The following is a 27,851-nucleotide window of genomic DNA, read 5'->3' as shown; positions in this document are numbered from 1 at the left end:
GAATATCATGGAGAACCTTATCAAAAACTTTACTAAAATCCAAGTAAATGACATCAACCGAAATCCAAGTAAATGACATCAACCGAATTTCCATGATCCAGCAAACCTGTTACTTGGTCAAAAAAGGAAACTAGGTTGGTCGGGCAGGACCTGTTGGAGACGAATCCATGCTGACTTCCTTGGATCACCAAATTGTCCTCCAGATGTCTGCAGATCGCTCCCTATAATAACTGCTCCATTATCTTCCCCACAACAGAGATCAGACTCACTGGTCTGTAGCTTCCCGGGTCATCCTTCCTCCCTTTTTTGAAGATCGGAATAACGTTTGCTCTCTTCCAGTCCTCCGGGAAATCTCCAATCTCCAAGAGGTCCCGAAGATGATGGACAAGGGTTCTGCAAGTTCTCCAGAAAGTTCTTAGAGCACTCTCAGGTGCATTTCATCCGGCCCAGGGGATTTGAACTCATCCAGTGCATCTAAATAGCTCTCGACAACCTTTCTATTCATGTCAACCTGCCACCCAGACACTATCCTTTGGCTACTGCCATCTCTAGATGTGCCTAAACCCTTTGACCTGTGGGGAAAAACAGATGTAAAATAGGCACTAAGCCTTTCTGCTTTTTCTGCATCTTCCGTTAAGAGTTTCTCCATCTGCGCCCAACAGTGGGCCTATTGCTTCCTTTACTTTACGTTTGCTCCTCACATAACTGAAAAATCTTTTCTTGTTACAATGGGCTTCCCTGGCCAATCTTAGCTCACTCTCAGCTTTGGCCTTTCTGATGATTAATCTACAGTGCCTAGTAACCTGTAGGTACTCTTCTTTAGAGCTCTGTCCTTCCCTCCATTTCCTGAACATCTCCGTTTTCTTTCTTAGTTCCTCTTGAAGTTCTCTGTTCATCCAAATAGGCTTCTTAGAGCTCCTGCAGTGTTTTCGTATTTCTGGGATAGTCATTGATAGAGTATGTAATAGCTCTTGTTTGAGTAGCGCCCACCCTTCACATGCTCCCTTCCCTTCCAGCATTCTTGTCCATGGTATGACACTCATCATGTCTCTGAGTTTATTAAAGTTTGCCCTATGAAAATCCAACATCCGTGTCTGGCTACAAGTTTCCTTGGCTCCCCATCTGAAAAGGAATTCTATGAGGACATGGTCACTTCCCCCTGGGGTCCCCACCTCCTTCACCTCATCCACCAACTCTTGCCTGTTGGTCAGTATTAAGTCCAGTATGGCTGAACCTGTTGTGCGTTCATCTACCATTTGATAAATGAAATTGTCAGCCAGGCAGGTCAGAAACTTGCATGACTGAGGACGCTTCGCAGAGTTTGTTTCCCAGCACACATCTGGGAAATTGAAGTCACCCATGATGACAAGGTCCTGCCGCTTGGATATTTTCTCAAGCTGCTCACAAAGTGCAGCATTCACATCCTCTCGTTGGTCAGGCAGTCGGTAGCAGACACCAACCACCACAGTTTGTTTTCCCCTCGCTTATTTTTACCCAGATGCTTTCCACTGTAGATATACTCTCCTTCACTAGAATTTCTGACAGGTAAGCCCTTTCCCTCACATACAGTGCCACTCCTCCATCTTTTTGATCTACTGTTTTTTCTGAACAGTTCATATCCATCCACCATTACATTCCAGTCATGAGAATCATTCCACCAAGTTTCTGTGATGCCTACTAGATCATACCTTTCCATCAGCATGAGAAGTTCCAGCTCTTCCTTCTTATTGCCCATGCTTCGGACGTTAGTATAAAGACATCTGAATCCTTTTACTTTTGGTTCCCTATGAGCTGGCCTTGCCGGTTGGGCTGCCCCCGATCGGTCTCCTTCCTTACGCTCCCTATGTTGATCGTCTCCTTCCCCTTGTGGCTTCAGTTTAAAGCTCTCCTGATGAATCTTCCCAGGTTCCTGCCAAACACATTCCTCTCCAGCTTCGATAAGTGCAGTCCATCAGCTGCTAGTAGGCCTTCCTCAAGAAAGCCTATCCCATGGTCCCCTCCAGAAAGCCTATCCCAAATCTCTCCTGCCGGCACCAAGATTTGAGGAGTTTGGGCAGCCGTTCTGAAATGTCTTTAATTTTCGCCCCTGGCAAGCAACACACCTCTTGGGTTAGGGGGTCGGGCCCAGCCACATGGCGATCCATTCCTCTTAGCAGGAAGTCTCCAATTACCAGTACTCTCCTTTGTTTTTTCTTCTCAACTCCATTTCCTTCTGTCCCCATTCTTCACTTAGACTTTGTTTTGGGACCTCTTCCCTCGTTGACACTTGCACCTCCTCTGCAAGGGCCTGAAATCTATTTTGGAGCTCCAAAGGCCCCGAGAACCGTCTCGCTCTACGCCGTTGAGTCTTTTTCCGAATTGTCTGCAGAGGCTCCGTAATGAGGTCAATCCCCTTATCCTCTTCAGGATTGGTTGTATCCTCTTTATTCCTCTTTATTCTGAGTTGCACAGCTCTGGTCTATGAACTCCTCCCCTTTCTTAATTTGGGTCAGAGTAATAATGCTGTCTTCTAATCCCCTAATCCTTTCCTCCAAAAGTCTTACCAGCTTACACTTGGGGCAGCTGTAGTCCATCTTGTCTTCTGGGAGGAAGGCAATCATAGAATCATAGAATCGTAGAGTTGGAAGGGGCCATACAGGCCATCTAGTCCAACCCCCTGCTCAACGCAGGATTAGCCCTAAGCATCCTAAAGCATCCAAGAAAAGTGTGTATCCAACCTTTGCTTGAAGACTTCCAGTGAGGGGGAGCTCACCACCTCCTTAGGCAGCCTATTCCACTGCTGAACTACTCTGACTGTGAAAAACTTTTTCCTGATATCTAGCCTATATCGTTGTACTTGAAGTTTAAACCCATTACTGCGTGTCCTCTCCTCTGCAGCCAGCAGAAAAAGCATCCTGCCCTCCTCCAAGTGACAACCTTTCAAATACTTAAAGAGGGCTATCATGTCCCCTCTCAACCTCCTTTTCTCCAGGCTGAACATTCCCAAGTCCCTCAACCTATCTTCATATGGCTCGGTCCCTTGGCCCCAGATCATCTTCGTCGCTCTCCTCTGTACCCTTTCAATTTTATCGACGTCCTTCTTGATGTGAGGCCTCCAGAACTGCACACAGTACTCCAGGTGTGGTCTGACCAGTGCCGTATACAATGGGACTATGACATCTTGTGATTTTGATGTGATGCCTCTGTTGATACAGCCCAAAATGGCATTTGCCTTTTTTACTGCTGCATCACACTGCCTGCTCATGTTTAGTTTACAATCCACAAGTACCCCAAGGTCTCGTTCGCACTCTGTCTTTATCTTCCGGAGTATTTGCCAGTCCTCCCAATTTGGTGTCATCTGAAAACTTGATGAGTAGTCCCTCCATCCCCTCATCTAGATCATTAATAAATATGTTAAAAAGTACCAGGCTGAGCCCCAAGCCCTGAGACTCACCTCCCTCTAGTCTGATGAAACACCATTGAAAACAACTCTTTGTGCGGTTCTCTAACCAATTCCCTATCCACCTAACTATCTGAAAATCCAGATTGCAGTCCTTCAACTTATCCATCAGAACATCATGGGGAACCTTGTCAAAAGCTTTACTAAAATCCAAGTAAATGACATCAACCGAATTTCCCCGATCCAGCAAACCTGTTACTTGGTCAAAAAAAGAAACTAGGTTGGTCTAGCAGGACCTGTTGGAGACAAATCCATGCTGACTTCCTTGGATCACCAAATTGTCCTCCAGATGTTTGCAGATCGCTCCCTTTAATATCTGCTCCATTATCTTCCCCACAACAGAGGTCAGACTCACTGGTCTGTAGTTTCCTGGGTCATCCTTCCTCCCTTTTTTGAAGATCGGAATAACGTTTGCTCTTTTCCAGTCCTCTGGGACATCTCCAGTCCTTAAAGAGGTTCCGAAGATGATGGACAAGGGCTGTGCAAGTTCTCTGGAAAGTTCTTTGAGTACTCTCGGGTGCATTTCATCCGGACCAGGGGATTTGAACTCATCCAGTGCAGCTAAATGACTCTCGACAACCTCTCTATCCATGTTAACCTGCCACCCAGACACTATCCTTTGGCTACAGCCATCTCTAGATGTGCCTAAACACTTTGACCTGTGGGAAAAAACTGATGTAAAATAGGCACTAAGCCTTTCTGCTTTCTCTGCATCTTTCGTTAGAGTTTGTCCATCTGCACCCAACAGTGGGCCTATTGCCTCCTTGACTTTATGTTTGCTCCTCACATAACTGAAAAATCTTTTCTTGTTACAATGGGCTTCCCTGGCCAATCTTAGCTCACTCTCAGCTTTGGCTTTTCTGATGATTGATCTACAGTGCCTAGTAACCTGTAGGTACTCTTCTTTAGAGCTCTGTCCTTCCTTCCATTTCCTGAACATTTTCCTTTTCTTTCTTAGTTCCTCTTGAAGTTCTCTGTTCATCCAAATAGGCTTCTTAGAGCTCCTGCAGTGTTTTTGTATTTCTGGAATAGTCATTGATTGAGCATGCAATAGCTCTTGTTTGAGTAGCGCCCACCCTTCACATGCTCCCTTCCCTTCCAGCATTCTCGTCCATGATATGACACTCATCATGTCTCTGAGTTTATTAAAGTTTGCCCTATGAAAATCCAACATCCGTGTCTGGCTACAAGTTTCCTTGGCTCCCCATCTGAAAAGGAATTCTATGAGGACATGGTCACTTCCCCCTGGGGTCCCCACCTCCTTCACCTCATCCACCAACTCTTGCCTGTTGGTCAGTATTAAGTCCAGTATGGCTGAACCTCTTGTGGGTTCATCTACCATTTGATAAATGAAATTGTCAGCCAGGCAGGTCAGAAACTTGCATGACTGAGGACGCTTCGCAGAGTTAGTTTCCCAGCACACATCTGGGAAATTGAAGTCACCCATGATGACAAGGTCCTGCCGTTTGGATATTTTCTCAAGCTGCTCACAAAGTGCAGCATCCACATCCTCTCGTTGGTCAGGCGGTCGGTAGCAGACACCAACCACCACACTGTTTGTTTTCCCCTCGCTTATTTTCACCCAGATGCTTTCCACTGCAGATATGCTCTCCTTCACTAGCATTTCCTGACAGGTAAGCCCTTTCCTCACATACCGTGCCACTCCTCCACCTCTTCGATCTATTCTGTTTTTTCTGAACAGTTCATATCCATCCACCATTACATTTCAGTCATGAGAATCATTCCACCAAGTTTCTGTGATGCCTACTAGATCATACCTTTCCATCAGCATGAGAAGTTCCAGCTCTTCCTGTTTATTGCCCATGCTTCGGGCGTTAGTATAAAGACAACTGAATCCTTTTACTTTTGGTTCCCTATGAGCTGGCCTTGCCGGTTGGGCTGCCTCCGATCGTTTTCCTTCCATACACTCCCTATGTTGATCGTCTCCTTCCCCTAGTGGCTTTAGTTTAAAGCTCTCCTGATGAATCTCCCCAGGTTCCTGCCAAACACATTCTTCCCCAGTTTCGATAAGTGCAGTCCATCAAGTCCTAGTAGGCCTTCCTCAAGAAAGCCTATCCCATGGTCCCAGAAACCAAATCTCTCCTGCCGGCACCAACTACGCAGCCAGTGATTCACCTCCATTATCTTCCTCTCCCGATGCATTCCTCTTCCCTTGACAGGCAAGATTGAAGAGAATACCACTTGTGCCCCCATTTGCTTGAGCTTCAACCCCAGATCTTGATAGTCTTTTTTAATAGGAGCGATGGTATTCAGGGACATGTCATTCGTTCCCACATGGACCATCACTGAAAACACAACACAAAAGCTGAGACATCAACTGCAGCCAAATGAATTTAGTTTGGGTTTCTGATTTGCAAACAGAATTTGTCAGTGCCACAGTTAACAGATGCAGCCTAGTTCCCCCCTACAACAAGCAGAGTTTTTAGGTTACTCAGAATTTTCATAGAGAACATGCTGGCCCAACCACTAAGATCACTTTTACTTTAAAGATTTAGAGAACACTGTATATGCCATTAAATGCCAGCATTTAATGTCACACTCACTGCAGATGATGGGATGAATGTCCTGGAGGTCCACTGTAACTTGTAGGCAGTGCAACTACTAGGGAAATGTGATCTACTGATTCTAATTGCTAGGCCAAGAACCACAGGCTAAGAGCCGCAGGCTCTTTGTCTCTCGCCCTTCGGCTCACACCTCTGGCGAGGAGCAGCCCTTTTTAATCCTCCCAGCAATCATCCAACAATCATCTCATTCAGCACCACAATAGCCTCACCTGGTCAGCAGCAACACTCCCCAGTCGCTCTCTCCACATGCTCTCAGTTCTCTGAGCTCTGCCTCTGGTACCTACATGCAGGTACCTACATGGTCTGTATAATGCAGGAATTCACAACAACCTGCCTTCTCACAGTGACCCCAATTTAATGCCTAAGTGATCCCCCCCACACACAAAAAACCTCCAGAATCCATCCTAGCTTGGAGGAAATTCACCTACCATCCCACAGTGATGATCAGCAATTCCCAGCGTATGCAAGAGTGGGCCACAAGAGACAAACACTGGCATATTCCTTCCTGCCCACCCACTTACAATCTGCCTAAATTCATAAAATTAGCATTTCTGTCAGATTACTCTCTAGCCCCTGCTTAAAATCTTCCAAAGGAGAACCCACCACCTCCCAAGGAAGCCTGTTCCACTGAGGAACTACTCTGACAGGAACTTCTTCCAGATGTTTAACCAAAAGTTTTTAAATTAATTTAACCCATTGATTCCAGTCCAACCCTCTGGGGCAACAGAAAACAACTTTGCTCCATCTTCTATATGATAGCCATTCAAGTATAGGAAGATGGTTATCATATCACCTATCAGTTTTCTTCTCTCGAGCCTAACAGACCAAGCTTCCTCAACCTTTCCTCATACGACTTGGTCTCCAAACCCTTCACCATCTTTGTACCCCTCCTCTGGACACGCTCCAGTTTCTCTACATCTTTCTTCAGTTGTAGTGCCCTAAACTGAACATGGTATTCCGAGTGAGGTCTTACCAGAACTGAGTAAAGTAGTAACATTACCTTACATGATATGGACGCTATAGTTTTTAATACAGCCTAAAATCCCATTTGCCTTTTTAGCTACCAAGTCACACTGCTGATTTATGTTCCGTGTGTGGCCTATTAAGAACCCCAGATCCTTTTCACATGTCCTACTGCCAAGACAAGTCTCACTCATTTTATAGTGATGCCTATGGTTTTTCCTACCTAAATGAAGAACTTTAGATTTATCACCACTGAAATTCTTTTTAGCCCAGTTTTCTAGTCTGTCAATATCATTTTTTATCCCGATTCTGTCTTCTGCTGTGTTTGCTACCCCGCCCAGTTTAGTGTCATCTGCAAATATAATAAGTACCCCCTCTATTCCTTGATCCAAATCATTTATAAATATGTTGAACAACATAGGGCCCAGGACAGATCCCTGAGGCACTGTACTTGTCACTCCTCTCCAAGAAGATGATGAACCATTTACAAGCACTCTTTAGTTCTTAAAAGCAGTTATTACAAAGGTCCTGTCCATTATGCTGACCTTCAGAAAATTTCACACTACCCTTATTCAAACAAAAATAATGGAACAAAACACATATATGTTACCTTTTTTTAAAAAAGAGAAATCTCTGTAAAATATTTTATTCAATTTTACTTTCTACATCTAGTGACAAAATAGTTTGAATCTCACAGAGGATTGCGATTTTTTTGTTTTTTTTTTGCTCCAGAGTACCATAAATGACGATATAAAAATTACTAAATTGGACTGTTATCCAGGTTTAGGGTTTTTAAAAACTATGGTGCATTTTCATGCTCTTGACAAAAAGAATTTAGCACATGCTAAAGAGCAGCTTAATGTTATTGGGTCGAAGATATTTGCAGATAAAAATACTATCAAGAAAATATATTAAGATTAAAATAATTAACCTTCCACTTTCTTCTCATAAAACCCTCTGCCAAAGGAAGGCCCATGACATACAATGATCAAATGCCCTCAAGCATTTATAAAATGCAACAATTCTACAAGACAATGAAAGGCATAAATGACAGTTGACCAGTTTTCGCTAGCATACACAAACTCCCCAAAAATGAGTAATCTATAGGTACAAAAAATACATCCCTTTAAACAGGATCTAAATGTTACACAGCCTACACCAAGAACAATTAAAATAGGACACATTTAGGGGGGAAAAACATACCAAAATCTAGAGAAAGCTGTTGAATGCCCTAGAAGGAAAGAAACCACACATGTACATGCTGACCCAGAATCAGCACATGCTGTTCATGTGGGGAAACATGTACAGTAGAGCCATGGGCAGAAACCAGGTGCACAAAGCCTACCTGGACATTACATTCCGTGGTTGCAGGAACACATATGGAATTACATGCCAGGCCCCACACAGATTTTTGTGTGGCATCCTTCATAAAGGGCAAAAGCAGTACATGCACACTGATATGGCCACAATGCTGCATCAAGGCAATTTAACATTTGGAATCACATTCTTTTATACTTTTTCAACTTTTCAAGAAAACTATATTTACCAGCAGACAAATTTCTTTGCACCCATCATTTCCTATTGCTTATATTCCAATCCATATATTTGTAGGTTCAGATCTTGGAGACTTAATAGAAACACCTATCCAATGTGCAGTCAAATCACAGTACTTGGGATTAGTAATCCACCAATAGATTTTCAATCTGTTTGCTTCAAACAACTTTTAGCAGGATAGTTCCTGGGAACTATTCTGGATTATATCCACAATTGCACTATGTACCCTGCTAAAAGTTTCCTGGGGGAAGAGCAGGATAAAGATGCAGTTACCAAGCTACACAGTTTGAAAACTGAAGCTCTTAACCCCCAAAACCTGAACTATCTACATAATGTGTTTGAGTTTAATCTAAGTTGGTGGTGGAAAGTGCCATCAAGTTGCTTCCGACTTATGGTGATCCTGTATGGTTGAGATGTTCAGAGGTGATTTGCCACTGCCTGCCTCTGCATAGCAACCCTTGATTTAAATACTAGCCAGTGCTGATTCTGTTTAGCTTCTGAATTCTTACTAGCCTGGGCAATCCAGGTCAGGCCTTAATATAAATTAGCATCAAGAAATTGTTGCAATGATAATGAAAAGAGTAGATCACTTTTCTACTGTGAAACGTATATCAGACTACTGTAATTCTTTATTTTGCCCCCAATCCTCAAAACAGAATCAAAGTGCGTATACATTGCGGGTACACACTAGAAGAAAAAAGAAACAAATAGTAGACCAAACTAAGGACTATCAGACATTTCTGCAGTATAATCCAAAATGTGTAGTGGGTCGTGAAATAATCCAGCAGCATAGAACTGCAAAGTTCTCTCTATATATACACACATATCTGCCTATTACATAAAACCAGAACACTGGCTGCAATCCTGAAAAATATTTATTGGTACTCCCACTAACACAAAAAGGGACTGAAACAGTTACCAGGCCTTTAACCCAGCAGTTGGAAGTGCTGATGCAAAGGATCTCTCATGTGCTGCCAACTGAAGGGTAGTTTTGGTGTTTGTAAGATTACTTTCTGAAGCAGTCCAGTGCATATATAATGCAAATGCTACGTGAGAACTGGTTACCCACTTCCAGACATAACCCTATGACTGATCCAGAAAAAGCTCCAAGGTAACCAGTTCCAATAAGCTTTCCACACGGACACATTCACAGAAAATACTTCCAAATATTATCCTATATGTGACTGAATAGTATGTCAAATGCAGTTCTCAATGGGCAATTGTTAAGATCACAGACATAATTAGCTCTTCTGTATGCAGCAAACTGAAATTTTATGGTTGGCACTAAGAACGGGGTTTCCTGCAGCTTTCCCCCCAACCCTACATGGCTTTCACTTTGATCTGCTTCATCTTCATTTGCTTCTTCTCAAGTTTCTTCTGTTCCCGTCGCAAAGCAGCTTCCTGTTGCAAAGACAACAAACTGTATGTTATCATCTGATTCTGCACTCTATAGAATAAAATTGAGACACCCCCCATCCAGGAAAGGAAGCCTACTGATGAGCATGATAGATTCATTGAGAATCAGTGGCTACTAACCGTGGTTTCTGAGAGAATCCTCCATGTCGACCGTTTACACACTGGAGGTTTCATGCCGGGCTGCAGGCTGGAGTTTTAATTGTGGCAGGTTGCCCCACCTCTTTCTGCACCCACATGGGGGAGCATTTGGCCTGGTGTGCCTCATCTACCCCCGATTTGTGCTCCTGCATGGGAGCTGGGGCTGTGAAATTCCCAATGCGTAAACGGTCGTTTAGAGGCACCCAACCTCTGAATTCCAGAGCCAGGAGGCAATATCAGGGTTAGCCCTCCAGAAGAACTGGTTAGACACTATATGAGGCAAGATACCGGACTAGACAGACCAATGGTCTGATCCAGCAGAGGACTTATGTTCTTATGAGCAGATCGAGGGCCCTTCCAGACAAGTACATCATCCTACAGTAGAAAGTGTAAACAGAAGGTGTGGGTAACAGAAGGTGTGGGTAAGAGAAACAGAAGGTGTGGGTAATCCAAATGGCATTTTCTCCCCTAGCGAGTATACTCATTTTAGGGAATGGTTTCTTCTGTTCATTAGAAAGAATCACATTTATTATTTACTTATTATTTCATTTATTATCTGCTCCTCCCAGACTGGCTGGCTGATAGTGGGTTACAAGTAAGATCCCCACAATAAAACCATAAAATCCCTATCCCTTAAAACATCATCAGTGGCAGCAAATCTAATCCCCCTCCCCAACCCATGCCTCGGGGGATAAACAGGGAGTCACCTAGCTGTTCCAGCTGTAATGAGGAGAGGCCCATAGATCTTAATCCCTCTAGCCTCAACAAAATATCTAGTGGAAAAGTTCCTGCAGGAACTCAACTCTTCCAGGAGCTCATTCCACCTGGTTGGGGCCAGGACCAAAAAGGCCCTGGTCAAGGCCAGGCGCACCTCCTTTGGTTCAGTGCCAGGTTAAACCTGGCATCTAGAGATGAAGAACGTAGGGCTAAAAATACAATTCCCATGAGGATTCCTACTGTATCCAAAGCCAGTCAAAAAGTTATAACTCAAAATAAACTTTCCAAATAGCAAAAACATGACAACGGCTTATCAATATGCAGAGGAGACTATCCAGGTCACCTGAAAAGAGCTGGCTGATGAGGCTGTTACTATTAGTATTTGGAAATTGTTGTGTTTTGGGACAGTTTTCTATACAAGAGCAACAGAAACATGCTGTGGAAGAATTTTCTTTCCACTATTCATTGGTAGGAAGGCAATGAATATTGGGATGTCAAAAAGCAGTGGAATATAAATGGGTCCTGCCCAAGCTCTAAATACCCTGGACTCTGCAGAACAGTTTGTTTCGCCAAAAGGTAGCCTTTACATTGGTGTCCACTTAAAACATCTTATGAGTGTCTCAGACAAAGCATGCCCGCATGGATCCCAGGACAGTGGCCCGGCGAAATAACGATTTTACTTGACATTCCCCACCTATAATGAAAGCAGTGCCTGGGATGAGCCAGTGTGGCATTTCCATGGCATTCCATACTGCAAAGTGCAGTTCCTCCAATGGGAGCTGGAGGACCTGAAGGTTCTGGTCCATACTCTGGTTCTCTGCTTGCAAGCTTCACCAGTCGACCAACAGCAGCAGCAGGTGCAGCCATCATCACCACTGCAACTGGTAGTGTGGATGCAACTTGGGAATGCAGTGCAGCCAGGAGGTTCGACACAGGTGGGGGGCCTGGCTGTCCCACTGCAAGCAGTGCCACAAATTGCATGGAAGCAGTGAGTCCAGTATCATCAGCTGAGAAGCTATCCTTTATTGTGTAAGTAGCTGTGTACATGACCAAGTATGGCGGCACCTTCAATTCAGACATAAGCCAAGTGCGCTGTGTGGGTGCCTTCCTGGAAGTCGTTGGCTGACAGTCCCAGGGTAGGGTAGTGGAAGCGAGTTCAGACCCCCTCCCCAGGAATACTTGAACATATGTGACGTATTTGAAGAGAAGGACAGTGGCCAACTATCCCCCCACTGTAGAACAGACTGTACCATAGTGTTAAAGAAGGGTGAGTGCCTACCCAAGACACAACTATGCTCCATGAGCTTCAGAGAAATAACTGAGCTTTGCACATTTATTGATAAAAACCTTCACCCAACCACTTCTAGCATGGCCGCACCCATTCTGTTAACCAAAAAGAAGACTGGGATGCTATGCTTGTGTATGGATTACAGGGGGCTGAATGACATCTCCATGAACGCCCATCTCCTTCTTCTCATCAAGGACTTGTTAAGGCACCTAGGGATGAGGAAGGTGCTTATATAGTGGACCTGAGACAAGCATATTATATGATTCAAGAGAGAATGAATTGAAAACCACCTTTAATACCCTCAGGAACAATTCAAGTACTTGGTGATGCCATTCAGGTTTAACAATACACCCAGGGTGTTCATGAACCTGATTAAAGAGGTCCTGCACAACCTCTTCTTCAATGAAGTATATTTTGATTATGATAATTCGGGGACCCTGGAAGAGCATGTTCAGATGGTGAGATGATAATATGCCTCTGGGAGAATCAACTTTTAGATGAGGTTTCCAAAGTGCAAGTTTCACAAGGACCAGCTCAATTTCTTGGGCTACCGCATCTCCCCCTGTGGGCTGGAAATGGATCCAGCCAAAGTAAGGGACATATTGGGGTAGAAACCTTCCAAGACACAGAGAAAGCTGTAAAGTTCCCCCAGATTGCTAACTTTTATTGAGACTTCCTAGTCAATTCTGCTTGAGTAGCCCTCCCCTTGACGGATCTGCTGAACACCAAGAAGGGAGGGGGGAGACAAATGGTTGGGGGGTACATAGTTGGTGGAATGCCAGAGACCTTTGGAGATCTCAAGTGGCTCCAACACAGAACCCATTCTCCACCGCATGAACGAGGCCAAACAATTTGTGGTCTATGGACTGAAAGAATGTGGCAATGGGTGCCATTATGCTACAAACGGATTCTGAGAGTGGCTGAACTTTGTCTGTACCTTCTGAGAAAGTCTGATGATACAAAAAGGAACTGGATAATTGGGGAGAAGGAGATGGCTGCAATAAAGCTGGCCCTGACCACTTCACGGTTCGATGGGGGGGGGGGCTGCCCCATTCAAGGTTTGGACTGATCAAAAAAATCTCCAAGACCTCAAGCAGCCACACAAACTAACTGCCAAATGGTCTCATTGGGCATAGTTTTCCCTCTAGTTTCCTATTCACACAGAAACAGAACAGAGAAACATTTCCCAGAGAAGCTGGATGCACTGTCCTATCCTCATCAACACTAAAACCAGAACAACCCAATTGTGGACACTGTTTTCTCACCCAAGCCAATATATGCAAAGGATGCACAGATACCCCGTGGTGGTCATAAAATGATAAAATCATAGACTTGGAAGGTGCCATACAGGGCATCTAGTCCAACCCCCTGGTCAATGCAGGATCAGCCTAAAACATCCAGGATAAGTATGTGTCCAGCCACTGCTTGAAGACTGTCAGTGAAGTGGAGCTCACCACCTCCTTAGGAAGTCAATTCTACTGCAGAACTACTCTGTGGGGAAAAAATCATTTCTAGCCAATATTGTTCTCCATGTAGTTTAAACCCATTATTACAGCTCCTATCCTCTGCTGCCAACAAGAACCTTTCCCTGCCCTCTTCTGTCAGACGCACAGGAAACTCACAACAAAACTTATTCAAAAGAAAATAGTTTTATTGATTAGCACTATACGCATTGGACTGAAAGTCAAATCTGACTCGAAGCCAGATTTGCCTCAGCTTATCAATACATTTCTCCCGCCCAAAACTTGACAGTTCCCAAGGGGGGGGGGTTAGTGAGAAAAGACATATGTGAAACAAAAACAGGATTCCAAACTCCCATCCTTGAGAGAGGTACAAACAACCCCGTGAGCCCACAACAAGATAAGGTTAGAATAACATCACTATTCTATTTTATTGCTTACAAACTACAAGGACGGGGCTAGCAGGCGCCAGGTCCCATCAAGCAATATAACTGACATGGAGGAACTCAGGCTAAATTTATGACAGAGATTCTACAATCCTGACATCCCTCCGCATTAAAACTAACTTCACTCCTCCATCTAGCCGGCATCAACCGGGCGAGGACAATCAGGAAATGCTCGATGGAAAGCCCGGAGAAGGCGAGGTGCTTTCACATTCCCCGCCTCCACCCACTCCTTGTCCCCCGAGGGGAAATCTTTCCACTCAATCAGATATTGAAGGCGACCCTTGTGCAAACGAGAGTCTAAAATCTGGTTGACTTCATAGTGGGTGTCTTTGTCGATGTAAATTGGCACAGGCTGGTCTGGAGGAGGGTGCCACTCGTCTGGGGCCGGAGCTCTTCGCAGCAGGCTGGAATGAAAAACCGGATGCACATTCCTATAAGTCTTTGGTAAGGCTAACTCAACAGTCACAGGATTAATCAGTTTTACCACTTTAAAGGGCCCCACATATTTAGGGCCAAGTTTCTTAGATTTCTGCTGGCACCTCAGGTTTTTTGTAGACAAATAGGCCAGGTCTCCCACTTTCCAATCAGGTGCAGGTACTCTTTTCTTATCTGCTTGAGCTTTATAGGCCTGTTTCGCCACTTTGAGGCTAGCAACAATTTCTGGCCACCCTGTACTGATGGTCGATGCCCATTTATTTATGTCAGGAGCCTCCGTGGAGCTGAGTTCCCAGGTGGGGGCTGTTGCCAAATCAGTTCCATACACTACTTTAAAGGGCGATACCCCTGTTGAGGCATGAACCCCATTGTTGTAGGCAAATTCAGCCAGTGGCAATAAGGAGACCCAATTGTCCTGCTGGTGATTGATAAAACAACGCAAATACTGTTCCAGGATTTGGTTTACCCTCTCGGTCTGGCCATTTGATTCCGGATGATAACCCGAAGTGAGGGCTTGCTCCACCCCTAATAGTCTCAAGAGTTCCCTCCAAAACTTGGAAACGAACTGGGGGCCCCGATCCGTCAGAACACGTGTCGGGATCCCGTGCAGACGTACCACGTGTTCAACAAAAAGAGAAGCTAATTTAGGTGCTGAAGGCACTCCCGTGCAGGGAATGAAGTGAGCCTGTTTAGAAAAAGCATCCACCACCACCCATACAACGGTGTGCCCATGGCTTGGAGGGAGGTCCGTAATAAAGTCCATAGTGACATCTGTCCATGGACGGGAGGGGGTGGGCTGTGGTTGTAATAATCCCTTTTTCTTGCCCCCAACCGGTTTCGAGGTGACACAAACAGGGCACCCCTGTACGTATTTCTCAACGTCTTTGCGCATGGACGGCCACCAATACTGTCTCCTAACCAGGTGTAGAGTTTTCACGAAACCAAAATGTCCAGCAGTTTTTGCATCGTGGCACAGTTTCAAAACTTTTTCTCTGGCGGCAACAGGAACAAAGAGTCTCTCACCCTTAAAAAAGAGCCCCCCCTTCTCCGTCAAATCAGGGCGGAGGGAGCCAAACTCCGGATCTTGTGACATCTCCTTTTGGACCCAGCCCCCTGGGATGGGCGGAACAGTCTTTACGTGGCTGCGCGTCACGGCGGCCATCCCTAGTTGGGCGGGGGTGAAAACGGTGTCCACCAATGGGTCTCGTTTGCTGTTGTACTGGGGCAGGCGTGATAATGCATCGGCCAAAAAGTTCATTTTACCCGGCAAATGCTTAAGAGAGAAGTTGAAACGGGCGAAAAACTCCGCCCACCTCATTTGCTTGGCGGACAGTGAACGGGGCTGCTTGAGTGCCTGGAGGTTTTTATGATCCGTCCAGACAACAAATGGGATTGCGGACCCCTCTAGCCAATGCCTCCAGGTGGAAAGGGCCAATTTTACTGCAGCCGCCTCTTTTTCCCAAATTGCCCAATTTCGCTCTGCCCCCGAGAATTTCTTTGACAGATAGGCCAGCGGGTGTAACTTCCCGTCCTCCCCCTCTTGGAGGATCACGGCCCCCATTGCTACGTCCGAGGAGTCTACTTGCACAGTGAATTGCTTAGAAGGGTCAGCATGGGCCAGTACTGGTTCGGACGTGAACAACAACTTTAGTTTGTCGAATGCGTCTTGACAGGGGGGAGTCCACAGAAGGGGCGTCCCCGGGCGGCTCGCCGCTTTTCCCCCTTGTTTGGTTTTCAACAAGTCAGTGAGGGGCAACGCCACTTTAGCGAAATTTGGGATGAAAGTCCTGTAAAAATTAGCGAACCCTAAGAAACTTTGCAGTTGCCTCCTGGTGCGGGGAGGTTCCCAAGCCAGTAAGTCACGCACCTTACCAGGATCCATTTCAATCCCAGCCTGGGAGACACGGAACCCCAAAAACTCCACCGCATCGCGGTGGAACTCACATTTGGACAGTTTAGCAAACAACTGGTGCTTCCGCAAGCGTTTGAGCACTTCGCGGACCAGATCAGCATGACTCTCAACATTCTCAGAGTACACAAGAATATCATCAATATAAACCAACACCCCCTGGTACAATAAAACATGCATAATTTCATTAATCATATTCATGAACACGCCCGGAGCGCCGGCGAGGCCGAACGGCATTACGGTGTACTCAAACTGCCCCAGGGGGGTATTAAAGGCCGTTAAATATTCGTGCCCCTTCTTGATCCGAACTCGGTAATAAGCTTCCCTCAAATCCAATTTTGTAAAAATCCGTGCCTTCCCCAAATGGCCCAACAAGTCTTTAATCAGGGGGAGCGGGTAGGCATTGCAGGTAGAGACCGCGTTCAACCCACGGTAGTCAGTACACAAACGTAGCGAACCGTCCTTCTTTTTTACAAAAAGTACCGGGGCCGCTAATGAAGACGTGGCCGGTCTAATAAAACCCCTCGCCAGGTTCTTGTCCAGAAAATCCCTAAGCTCCGCCATTTCCCGGGGGCTCATGGAATAAAGTTTGGCTTTGGGGAGAGGCTCCCCCTTCTTCAATTCGATAGCACAGTCAGTTTTACGGTGGGGGGGGAGTTGGTTGCACTCGACCTCCGCGAACACATCCGCAAATTCCCGATACTCGGGAGGGAGCGCTGCCCCCCCTGCTCCTAGAGCGGCCACAATCCCCGTACTCGGGGAGTCCCGCGGTCGGGTGTGCTGCCCGCAGGCGGGAGAGGTAAAGTCCACAGTCCCTTCTTTCCATTTCACTAGGGGGTCATGCTCCTTCAACCAATCCAACCCCAACACACAAGGGAAGGCAGAATGAGGGGCTACCAAAGGCTGGATTTGCTCCCAATGTTTTTTTATGTCCAAGTCCATTGGGCGCGTTTTCGCTGTGGCCTCCCCTCCTGGAGCACATTTCCCGTCTAATTGGGTGATTGGCAAGGGTTCCCTCAGCGGCACCTTTCCCACCCCCAAAGTCTCGGCCAGTGCTGGGCTCACTAGGGATTGGGTGCACCCCGAATCCACGATACACCGGACTCCCACTGTTTTCCCCGACTTAGGGTTGGAGAGCTTGGCAGGCAGGAGTAGCAAGGGGGAATCACTCACCACGCTTTTGCCCCTGTTGGCGGCCTGCTGGCGGGGCGCCTTTACAGCAGACCGTCCTCGTTTCCCGACTGCTCCTCGGCTTGATCCTCGTCCTCCAGCCCGCTTCCCTCCTCCGAGTCGTCCACTGCTGGCACGGTCGCCACTGGCACCAGGAGAGACTTGGCACTTTTCTTTGGAGTGGTTTTCTTAGTAGGCTGTGCTTTCGGTGGGGCGCTGCTCGCGGCCCTCGGGGTTGCTGCCGCCTTTGTCGGGCAGTGTGCGAGAAAATGCCCCGCCTGGCCGCAACCCAAGCACAGCCCCTTTTCCATGCGCCGTGTGCGCTCAGACGGCTCCAACTTGGCTCGGGGCTTGGTTTTCGCCGGGGTGGAGGTTTTCGCCACGGTTTTGCCTGCCAGAACCTGCACCATCGAAGCTCGCTCCAATCGGTTTTCCATTTCCCCAGCCAATTGGACCCAACCGTCGACTGTAAGTGGGTCTTCCAGGAGGAGGCATTTGTCAGCCAGAGTAGGATTGAGGCCCCCCACAAACGACAGCACGCGTTGGGGCTCCGTCCAGTCCGGCACCGAGGAAGCCAGCTCCTTAAACTCTCTGGCGTACTCGACCACCGACAACTTTCCTTGCCGGTGAGCCCTGAGTTTTTTCTCCGCAGTCTCTCGTTCGAACGGTTCCACGTACATCTGGCGCAGGGCTCTCATGAAATGGTTGTAGTCACGGATGGCTTGGGGGTGGTAGCGGTACAAGTCCACGAACCATTTGGCTGCTTTGCCTTCTAGGGCTTGACCCACGAAACGCACTTTTTCCGCGTCGTCCTGGAAAGTGAACCCCATTTCCATCATGTAGGCCTGGAGGTGCACCAGGAACGTAGGAAAGTCGGAGGGGTCTCCGGAAAACTTAGCCTTGAATTTATAGGTGCTCCGCATCTCCACACCCCGGAGGTGGGCCGGCAGGCGTCCCGGGCCCCAATCCGCTGGTGCCGGGGCCGGCGCTGGGGGTCTTGCACCACGGCCGATGCCTCGTCCTCTCCCTGCCGCCGCTCTTGCTCGTTCCGCTGCCCGTGCCGCCTCTGCCGCTCGCGCCGCCGCTCGCGCCGCTTCGCGCGCCGCTGCTGCCGCCGCCGCCTCGGCTCCCGCAACGTCCGCCGCCGCTGCTGCTGCTGCCGCTGCCGCATCCTCGCCTCCGTCCGCGCCGTCCCCTCCGGCACCGCCGCCGCCCGCGCCGCCTTCGTCCTCTCGCTCCTCGTCCTCGCCTTCTTGTTCCCTCTGCGCTCTCGCTCGAGCCTCAGCCTCCGCCTCGATTTCCAGCTGCGCCCTGGCTCTGGCCAACGCCTCAGCATCCGCTGCCGCTTGCGTGTCCGCCATGCCGTGCTCCCGCAGTGCAAGCCCACCGCTCACTCTTCGCTGGCTGGTATCGTGCACACCACCACCGAGCACCTCCTTCAGCAGGCGTTGTGTTCGGCGCTTCTCCTCCGGATCCAACCGACCCGAAAGATCCTGCAGCCAGTTAGTCACCCTGTCCAGCTTGTACTGCAAGTCCTGTGTCTCACCCACAGGCTCCAGCGCGTAGCTAGGCAGTCCCAGGTGCTCCGGCCACTTCTCATCCCCAGTAGGGCGGTCGTATCTAGACAATCGCCTGCGTTGGGTGACGTGTCGTTCCAAAAATTCCTCGGGCCCCGGGGTTGTCCCCGAGATGGCCCGCATCATGCCCGAGCTGTGCGGGCCGGCACTCGCGCCGTCGCCCTGGGAGAGGTCCCAATCCAGGCCCTCTCCCTGCTCAGAAAAAGTATGTCCCTCGCCCTGCATTGTGCAGGTGAAAGGAGTTGTGAGATTTGACTTGATGTCAGACGCACAGGAAACTCACAACAAAACTTATTCAAAAGAAAATAGTTTTATTGATTAGCACTATACGCATTGGACTGAAAGTCAAATCTGACTCGAAGCCAGATTTGCCTCAGCTTATCAATACATTTCTCCCGCCCAAAACTTGACAGTTCCCAAGGGGGGGGGGTTAGTGAGAAAAGACATATGTGAAACAAAAACAGGATTCCAAACTCCCATCCTTGAGAGAGGTACAAACAACCCCGTGAGCCCACAACAAGATAAGGTTAGAATAACATCACTATTCTATTTTATTGCTTACAAACTACAAGGACGGGGCTAGCAGGCGCCAGGTCCCATCAAGCAATATAACTGACATGGAGGAACTCAGGCTAAATTTATGACAGAGATTCTACAATCCTGACATCTTCTAAGCGACAAACTTTCAAATAATTAAATACAGCAATCATGTCCCTTCTCAAGCTTTCCTCACTGGGCTTAGTTCCACTCTTGCTACTCTCCTCTGAACCCTCACAATTTTGTCCATGTCCTTTTTGAACTGAAGCCTCCAGAACTACTACCAATGGGGTCTAGGCAATGTGGTATACAGTGGGAGTATGACATTGTGTGATTGTGATGTAATACCTCTGTTGATACAGCCGAAGTCTGCATTTGCCTTCTTTACCACTGCATCTGTCTGCTCATATTTAGTTTAGTCTACAAGTACCCCAGAGCCTCTTGTGGCGCAGAGTGGTAAGGCAGCCGTCTGAAAGCTTTGCCCATAAGGCTGGGAGTTCAATCCCAGCAGCCGGCTCAAGGTTGACTCAGCCTTCCATCCTTCCGAGGTCGGTAAAATGAGTACCCAGCTTGCTGGGGGGTAAACGGTCATGACTGGGGAAGGCACTGGCAAACCACCCCGTATTGAGTCTGCCATGAAAACGCTAGAGGGCGTCACCCCAAGGGTCAGATATGACTCGGTGCTTGCACAGGGGATACCTTTACCTTTACCTTTTTACAAGTACCCCAAGATACTGCACAAGTAGCTGGACAGGGAGAAGGAGAAAGTGCCAGCTCAGGAGCTACTGGTGAGAGTTTATTTCTTTCTTACAGTTTGTGAGGGTATATAGGTTTCAGGAGAGTGGAGGCTGTTTGAGTGGTTTTTTTTTTTTGTCTTTTCCTTACCTGGTGGTGGGTGATGGCAATGTTGCATTAGCTGATTTGCATTAGTTGGCAGTTTTGCCTGGGGCCAAGTGCTGGCTCCACCCTATGCTAGATGGGCCTTTGTGCTATAAAAGGCTCTTGGTGCATGCCAAACTACAAAAGATAAAGGAGTCTTGTATTGTGGATCAAGCCAGAAGGCTCTGTAAGTCTTCCAGAGTTTGCGGAAGGGGTCTGCTTCTTCCCACAATGGATCAAAGCAGTGTAGCTGGCAATGGACCTGATGCTGTGACTTGCATTGTCTGTAGCATGTGTGTATTTTACCTCGGAGTAACTTTAAATACATATGCACCAAGTGCAAGTTAGTAGCACTCCTGGAGGAGAAGGTACAGAACCTAGAATAATACCTGTCCACACTATTCTAAAAGGAAGGCTGAAGAGTTCTTGACAAGAAGTCAGCGCACTTTTTGGAGGGCATTTGGGAAAGGTTTCTCACCAATTAGAGGAGAACTGCAGCTTTAAAGGGAATGGCACATATGCAGGTAAGTATTAACTTACAGGGAAACCTGGGGTATTCGTATGAAGGATTAGATCAGTGGTCCCCAACCTTTACGAGGCTGGGGACCGGCAGGGCATCGGGCCGCGCCCGCGGGGACCGCAGCCGCATGGGCCACGCCCGCGGATCGACCCACACCCGCGGGCCTCGCCCGTGGGTGCGGCCCGGCCCTGATTCCCTCTCCCCGCCCTCTCGCAGTAAGAAGCTTCCCGGGCCACAAGCTTGCGGCCTGGGAAGTTTTTTACCGCGGGGGGGGCGGGGAGAGGGCGCCGCGGCCCGGCGCCATGGCCTTTGCGGCCCGCCACTGGGCCGCGGCCCGCAGGTTGGGGACCACTGAATTAGATTTCTCTATATTAAGCGCAGAGCATGGGAAACAAGCAGGATGAACTAAAAGTCCTAATAAAGGAAAGGGACTATGATCTACAAGTACCCCAAGATACTGCAAGATACTTTTCTTGGATGCTTAGGGTTGATCCTGCGTTGAGCAGGGTGTGGGACTAGATGGCCTGCATGGCCCCTTCCAACTATTCTATGATTCTATGATCTAATAGGCATTACAGAAACCTGGTGGGATAGCACTCAGAACTAGAATAATAGGATTGAAAGGTATAACATGTATAACACGGCTACCCACTTGAATTTATTTTAAAGAGAAAGACAAATAAAGAGTGAGGTAGCACTATATGTTAAGAATGTATATAAAAGGTAAAGGTAAAGGCAAAGGTATCCCCTGTGCAAGCACTCGGTCATGTCTGACCCTTGGGGTGACACCCTCCAGCGTTTTCTTGGCAGACTCAATACGGGGTGGTTTCCCAGTGCCTTCCCCAGTCATTACCGTTTACCCCCCAGCAAGCTGGGTACTCATTTTACCGATCTTGGAAGGATGGAAGGCTGAGTCAACCTTAAGCCGGCTGCTGGGATCGAACTCCCAGCCTCATGGGCAGAGGTTCAGACTGCATGTCTGCTGTCTTACCACTCTGCGCCACAAGAGGCTCTAAGAATGTATATACTTGTGAGGAAATACATGTGTCTGAGCATGAGAGTTCAGATAAGAGTCTTTGGGTACCATTGCTGCTGCTTCCGTCTCCTCTGCAAAGGCTTAAAATCTGTTCTTAAGCTCCAATGGGTCCAAGTGCCATCTCGCTCAACACCATCACCCTTGTGTTACAGCAGTGAAGGGAGGCTCCATAGGGAAGCCAATACCCCCCACTCTCCTTTGGACTGTTCTCCTCCATATGTAGGTCTGCACTGCTGCTATCAATGAAATCCTCTCCTTGATTTATTTCATGCACTGTTTTAATCCTCTCCTCCAAGCCCCTAATCTTTAACCACTCTGCGGGAACGGTATAAATAAAACAGTAAAGGGGGTTGGGGCGAGCCCAGTCTGGGATGGGGAAAGGCGCCCATTGGCCCCTTGCCCCAGACTGACAAGCAGAGGGCCCAATCGGCAGGCACAAAGCACCTGCCGATTGGGCCCTCTGCTTGTCTGTCTGGGACAAGGGGCCAATCGGCCCCGGTCTGGGCCCACCCCCTGGACACTGACATGGCAGGTCGGCGGGCAGCCAGCCCAGCCTGCCCTGCGGACCTTGGCCAGGAGGCAGACGGGGGGGGGGGAGCTTTGGGAGCTTTGCCAGCCCCAAAGCATGAAGTCACTCAGGAGCCAGGTGCGGGGGAGGAATTCAGGGGCGGGAAAGGCTAGGAAAGGAGCAGGAACCCTGCTCCTTTCCCCAGGCCAGGGATCCTAGCACCTGGGGATCCTAGTGCCTAGCTTGCTTTCTATTCTCCTATACAAAACCCTACCAATTTACACATGAATAGTCTGTTTTGTCTTCAGTGAGGAAAACACAAATGGCACACCTGGCAGGTGACTGAATGTGGGCCTTTAGTATCCATGTCTTCCAAAAAAAGGTTCCTTGACTCTAGAATCTTTATCTTCAGGATCTGGAGGCAGAACCTGAGTTTGCGGACCTCCAGATGGGGTTAGCTGAGAAAAGGGGCAGTATTATCAAGGGGACCAGCTGACTTTCCTGCAATATCTAGGCAGCACATCCTACAACTATGCATGACAACAGGATGGCTGGTCACTTCGTCTTCATTAAAATATTGCACCTAGTCTGCTGATGGTACTGGTGTCCCACCATGTGGAGGAATATTGAAGTCTATGTGTAGGGCTGCCCTACCTTTATCATGGCTAAGAGAGGCATGGGCAAGCCACGGAGACTATTGCAACCCTTGGGAGACACCCTTTACCCCTTGGTCGATGATAGCAGTGGAGTTTTTAGTGATCTGCCTGCCAGCCATGGAAAGATGGCCATCTGGGTGTTTGTGAACCTTTACTCTAAACAGGCGCACTCCATACTTCTTGCATTTCCTTCCTCTGCTCAAAGACTGGCCAACATGTTTATCCAACATATCTTTAAGCTCCACAGAGCCCCTAACAATGTCATTTTGGATTACGGGCCCCAGTTCATTGCACTGGCAGGATTTCCTAAAGCAGCTGGGGGTGGAGCAGGGACTGCCCTGTCAATAACACCAGGAGGCAAATGGGCAGGTGGAGCAAGTGAACCAGGTGCTGGAGCAGTACCTTCACTCATACATTCTGTTTCAATAGCATGACTGGACTGAGCCACTCCCATTTGTGGAATTTGCATGATAATGCCGTACATTTGAGCATAAGGATGGCCCCTTTTGAGGTGGTATCAGGGATGCATCCCCAGCTGGTGCCATCATGGGATTTGCCCGCTGATGGGAGGTGGACCTGCAGTTGTGGACTGAGAGGGTCGCTGACAATATACACCCTGAATGTGGCTAAGGAAGCATATAAGGATCAGAGCAACAAGAAGTGTCTCCTGGAACCTGCATGGGGGGGTTGGGGAAGCTTCTACGGCCAACAACCTTCCAAGAAGCTGGGGGAAAGGTTTGTTGGTCCATTCCCCATATCCTGGGTAATCAACAATGTGACTGTGTAACTGAGATTACCCAAAACTTACAAAGATGTGCATGCTGTTTTTCATTCCAGACAGCTCAAACACGCCTGTGCTACCCTGCCAGGCACACCCAGGGGAAAACCGAGATACTAAGCCCTCAACCGGTAAGCTGAAACCTAACCACTGTCTGTAAGCATGATCCAGAACAGTCCTGGTTTTCAGACAAGCTAGGGAAATCTGTCCAAAGTGGGGAGAGGCGAGGTTGGGACCAAGGTTTGCTGGTGTTGAACAGCTGAGAAGGAAATAAGCTGAAATTCAAGAAAGCCAAGCCTAAGTCTAAACTGGGAGTTTAAGAACTGAGAGTCCAAGAGCCAGAAGCCAAGCTGAGCAGCAAACAAGCCAGGAGTCCAGAAAGCTGAGCCAAAGATCTAAACCAGGAGTTCAAAAGCCAAGAGTCCAGAAACCCGAGCCAAGAAATCCAAGCCATGAGGGAATTTGGTAGAGCTTTGCTGAGAGCCAAAAGCCATGCAGACATCTTGAGCGATGGGTAGATTCAACACACAAATTGCACCCATAGAGAGGCCTCTCTGCTGCCTCTCCTTAAATGCATTCACTCAGTTGGCCAGAGCTGTGGCCAATGCTTTGTTGGTCAACGAGCCTTCACCCGTTTTCCATCTACTTTGACAGCGCATTGCAAGCCAAGCGCTGTGCATCCAAGTTGTCAAGTTGGCCCGCTGCCATTGCCTTCCACGTTCCGGCAATGTCTCGGGGGTTGTCTAGGGTACAGTTGGCAGAGCTGGTTCATTCAAGACTTCCAGTGGCTGGGGTCCTTGCAAAACTTCTGGCAGAGGTGGCACACAGATGACAGTGCCCCTCCAGTGGCACCCAGATCCTGACCTACCAGTTCCTGTATTGGGGGACAAACACATCCACTACAAGGTGAAAGACTCCTGTGTGTGGCAGGGTTGCCTGCAGTACTTTGTGGACTGGATAGAATTTCCTCAGGGGGAGAGGGAGTGGGTTGATGTGGACCATGTCCATGCTCTATGGCTGTTTCGGGCATTTCATCAACAGATCCCTTCGAAACCAGCTGCTGGGTGAGGTGCGGGGGTCTTAGGGGGTCCAGATGTCAAAATCATGTTAGATATTTGTCAGAGTTCCTGCCTGGTAATTTGTTTGTCTTTTAAGTTGATGCTCCCATGGCCTTAGGTTGTTATGTCTATGGAATGTAATGGTTCTTTTCATGTACAAACCTCTAGGTATGAACAGCCAATTCCTAGCTCCATTGCTAGGGTTACTATCACTCTTTGGGTCCCTGAAGAGAGTTATTCCATCAACACCTAATCCATTTGATGCTGGGAGGTACTGAGAGTACTGGGTGATAACAGGGTCCTTGCTCAGGGATCCCCAGTCTTGGAAAGAACCCATGCTTAGTTAATCAGCTCTCTGCAATAAACTGTTTTCTTTCATCAAATGAAACCTGGTTATTGAGAGGGTTCAGAGTTTCTCACACATACACAATCTGGGTCCAGTGTATCTGAGGGACCGCCTATGTGAATACATCTCCTGAAGTGTGTTATGCTCTGCCAAACAGGGCTAATGACCCCTGGCCCCCCAAAAAGTGCGCCTGGCATCGACACCTATGGAACCAGGGCTCACAAAGGCCCTGGTGGAACGAGTTCCTGAGTGAGATCAGAGCCCTGTTGGAACTTCAGCAGTTCCGTAGAGCTGTAAAATGAAGCTCTTCCACCAAGTCTTTGATAGAGGCCAGTGCAGATATAATCAAGTAAACATGGGCCTCCCCCTACACACACGCTCCCTGTTTCCACTGTTCCATTAAGAACTAATAAGTAGTGGGCAGCCGTTTGGTGGTTGAGGTATTAATCTAAGTAGGTTTTATATCAAATTATTATGTTATTATTACTGTTTTAATGTATTTTGAATTGTTTTTTTAACTGTGTTGTTAGCTGCCTCGAGACTGCAAGTGAGGGATGGGAAATAATTCAAATAATAAATAATAATAAAGAGCTAGAACAAGGAGGAAACAATGAAGCTGCTGCCCCATTCAACTCTAGCATATCATCAAGTATTACTTTGCAGAGAAGGGGGTAGACCTGGCATGCATGATGGAAACCTGGTCCAGAAATGGCAAAACAGTCCCTCTCAAAGAGCTGGCCCCTGCCGGGTTCTGTCCTCCATCAGTCGCTGACTGTGGGGCGGGGAGGAGGAATGGCAATCCTGATCCGTAATAACATCTCCTTCAGGGCTCTCCCTGTACCAACAATCCCAGGAATTGAGTGTGTTGGCATCGGGTGGGGCACAACTGAGAGCATGGCTATTTGGCTGGTGTATCGCCCAATGCACCTCCAGATGCCATGCCTGCCCTGCTAGATGTGGCCGCCGCCTGGACATTACAGTTTCCCAGACAATTAATTCTGAGCGAATTTAATGTCCATGCGGAATTACTGTCTTCTGGCAACGGGCTGGACCTCGTGTCAGCCATGGCGACACTAGTGCTCTCGCAGTTTGTTGTTGGCCCTACCGTCCAAGCAGGTCACAACCTGGACTTGATTTTCGGTGCAGGGTTGAGTGTGGATCCAGTCACGACTACTGCTGTGACTATACCCTGAAGACTCGGCTTAGGTTGCCACCTCCCCCTCAATTGGGCACCGAGCACATTTCAGCTTGCCCGCAGAGACTTATAGATCCAATTGGATTCCTGAATGCTCTGCGGGACCCAATGCCTCCCGACACTTCTTTAGATGGACTGGTCAGCGACTGGCATGACAGAATGCTGGCAGCCATTGATGAGATAGCTCCCAAACGCCCTCTCCAACCCCATCTCAAGCAGGCTTCATGGTATATGGAGAAGCTTTGCGGGGAAAAAACGGGAACTGAGACGGCTAGAGTGGGTTTGGAGTAAGAATTGCGATGAAGAATCAAGAGCATCTTATAGAATGCAGTTAAGAGCCTATGAGATGGCGGTGAAGTCAGTAAAACGAAACTTTTACTTGACTAGCATTGCATCTGCGCACTCACGCCTGGCACAATTATTTAGGATAGTCTGATCTCTCACCGCCCTCGATGAAGGACGCCAAAATAATAGCCAATTGGACATTAGCTGTGAGGAATCTGCGAATCACTTCACAGACAAAATCTCGAGGCTTCGTCGTGACCTTCCTTCAACTTTAGACACAGAAAGTGAACTAGAGGCCCCTTGGCCGTCTTTGGAGAGAACAATGAGTCACTTCAGATGACTCTCACTGAAGTGGACAGGATGCTAGCAGCAACGAGGCCAACCACTTGCCCACTAGATGCATGCCCATCATAGATCCTAAAAACAACAGACAGAAGAATAGGAGCCCCCCTCCGGGAAATGATTTACCTCTCCCTCTCAACAGGAGAATTCCCAGAGGGATTAAAGGAGGCAGTGGTATGCCCGTTACTCAAGAAACCTTCTCTGGCTGCGCAAGACCCTGACAATCTTCGCCCCATTTCGCACTTAGTGTTTCTGGGGAAGTTAGTTGAAAGGGCTGCTGTGGGCCAAATATCAGCAATCCTGGAGGAAACTTCAGTCCTTGACCCATTTCAGTCAGGCTTCCGGGCTGGACATGGGGTGGACACAGAGCTAGTCGCCCTGATGGACGACCTCCAACGCCAGCTAAACCAGGGCGGGTCAGCGCTGCTCAAACTATTAGACCTATTGGCAGCGTTTGACACAGTAGACCACCACCTCGCCAACTCCGGAATACGGGGAACGGCCCTCAAATGGCTCAATTCCTTCCTCTGGGGCCGTGGACAGAGGGTAGTGATAGGAGAGAGAATATCTAACCAACACCAGCTCACATGCGGAGTCCCACAAGGAGCAGTCCT

At 48.1% G+C, this 27,851-nt stretch overlaps 1 protein-coding gene across 2 annotated transcripts in view; it reads right to left on the bottom strand.

Annotated features, from left to right (window-relative positions):
- Positions 1-9,152: 9,152 nt before the first annotated feature.
- The window catches only part of CCDC47 (coiled-coil domain containing 47), a 45,480-nt gene continuing 26,781 nt past the window's right edge, over positions 9,153-27,851 (bottom strand). The window contains exon 13 of one of the 2 annotated variants that reach the window (XM_077315527.1): positions 9,153-9,942. In XM_077315527.1, the coding sequence (XP_077171642.1) occupies positions 9,862-9,942 (81 nt within the window). In that variant the 3' untranslated portion in view covers positions 9,153-9,861. Of the gene's footprint in view, positions 9,943-13,853; positions 14,411-27,851 lie in introns of those variants that run through there. The other variant, XM_077315526.1, reaches the window with a different exon arrangement.

Source organism: Paroedura picta, chromosome 16 (assembly GCF_049243985.1).
Source record: "Paroedura picta isolate Pp20150507F chromosome 16, Ppicta_v3.0, whole genome shotgun sequence".
Taxonomy (NCBI): domain Eukaryota; kingdom Metazoa; phylum Chordata; class Lepidosauria; order Squamata; family Gekkonidae; genus Paroedura; species Paroedura picta.
This window is presented reverse-complemented; position numbering and strand designations above follow the sequence as displayed.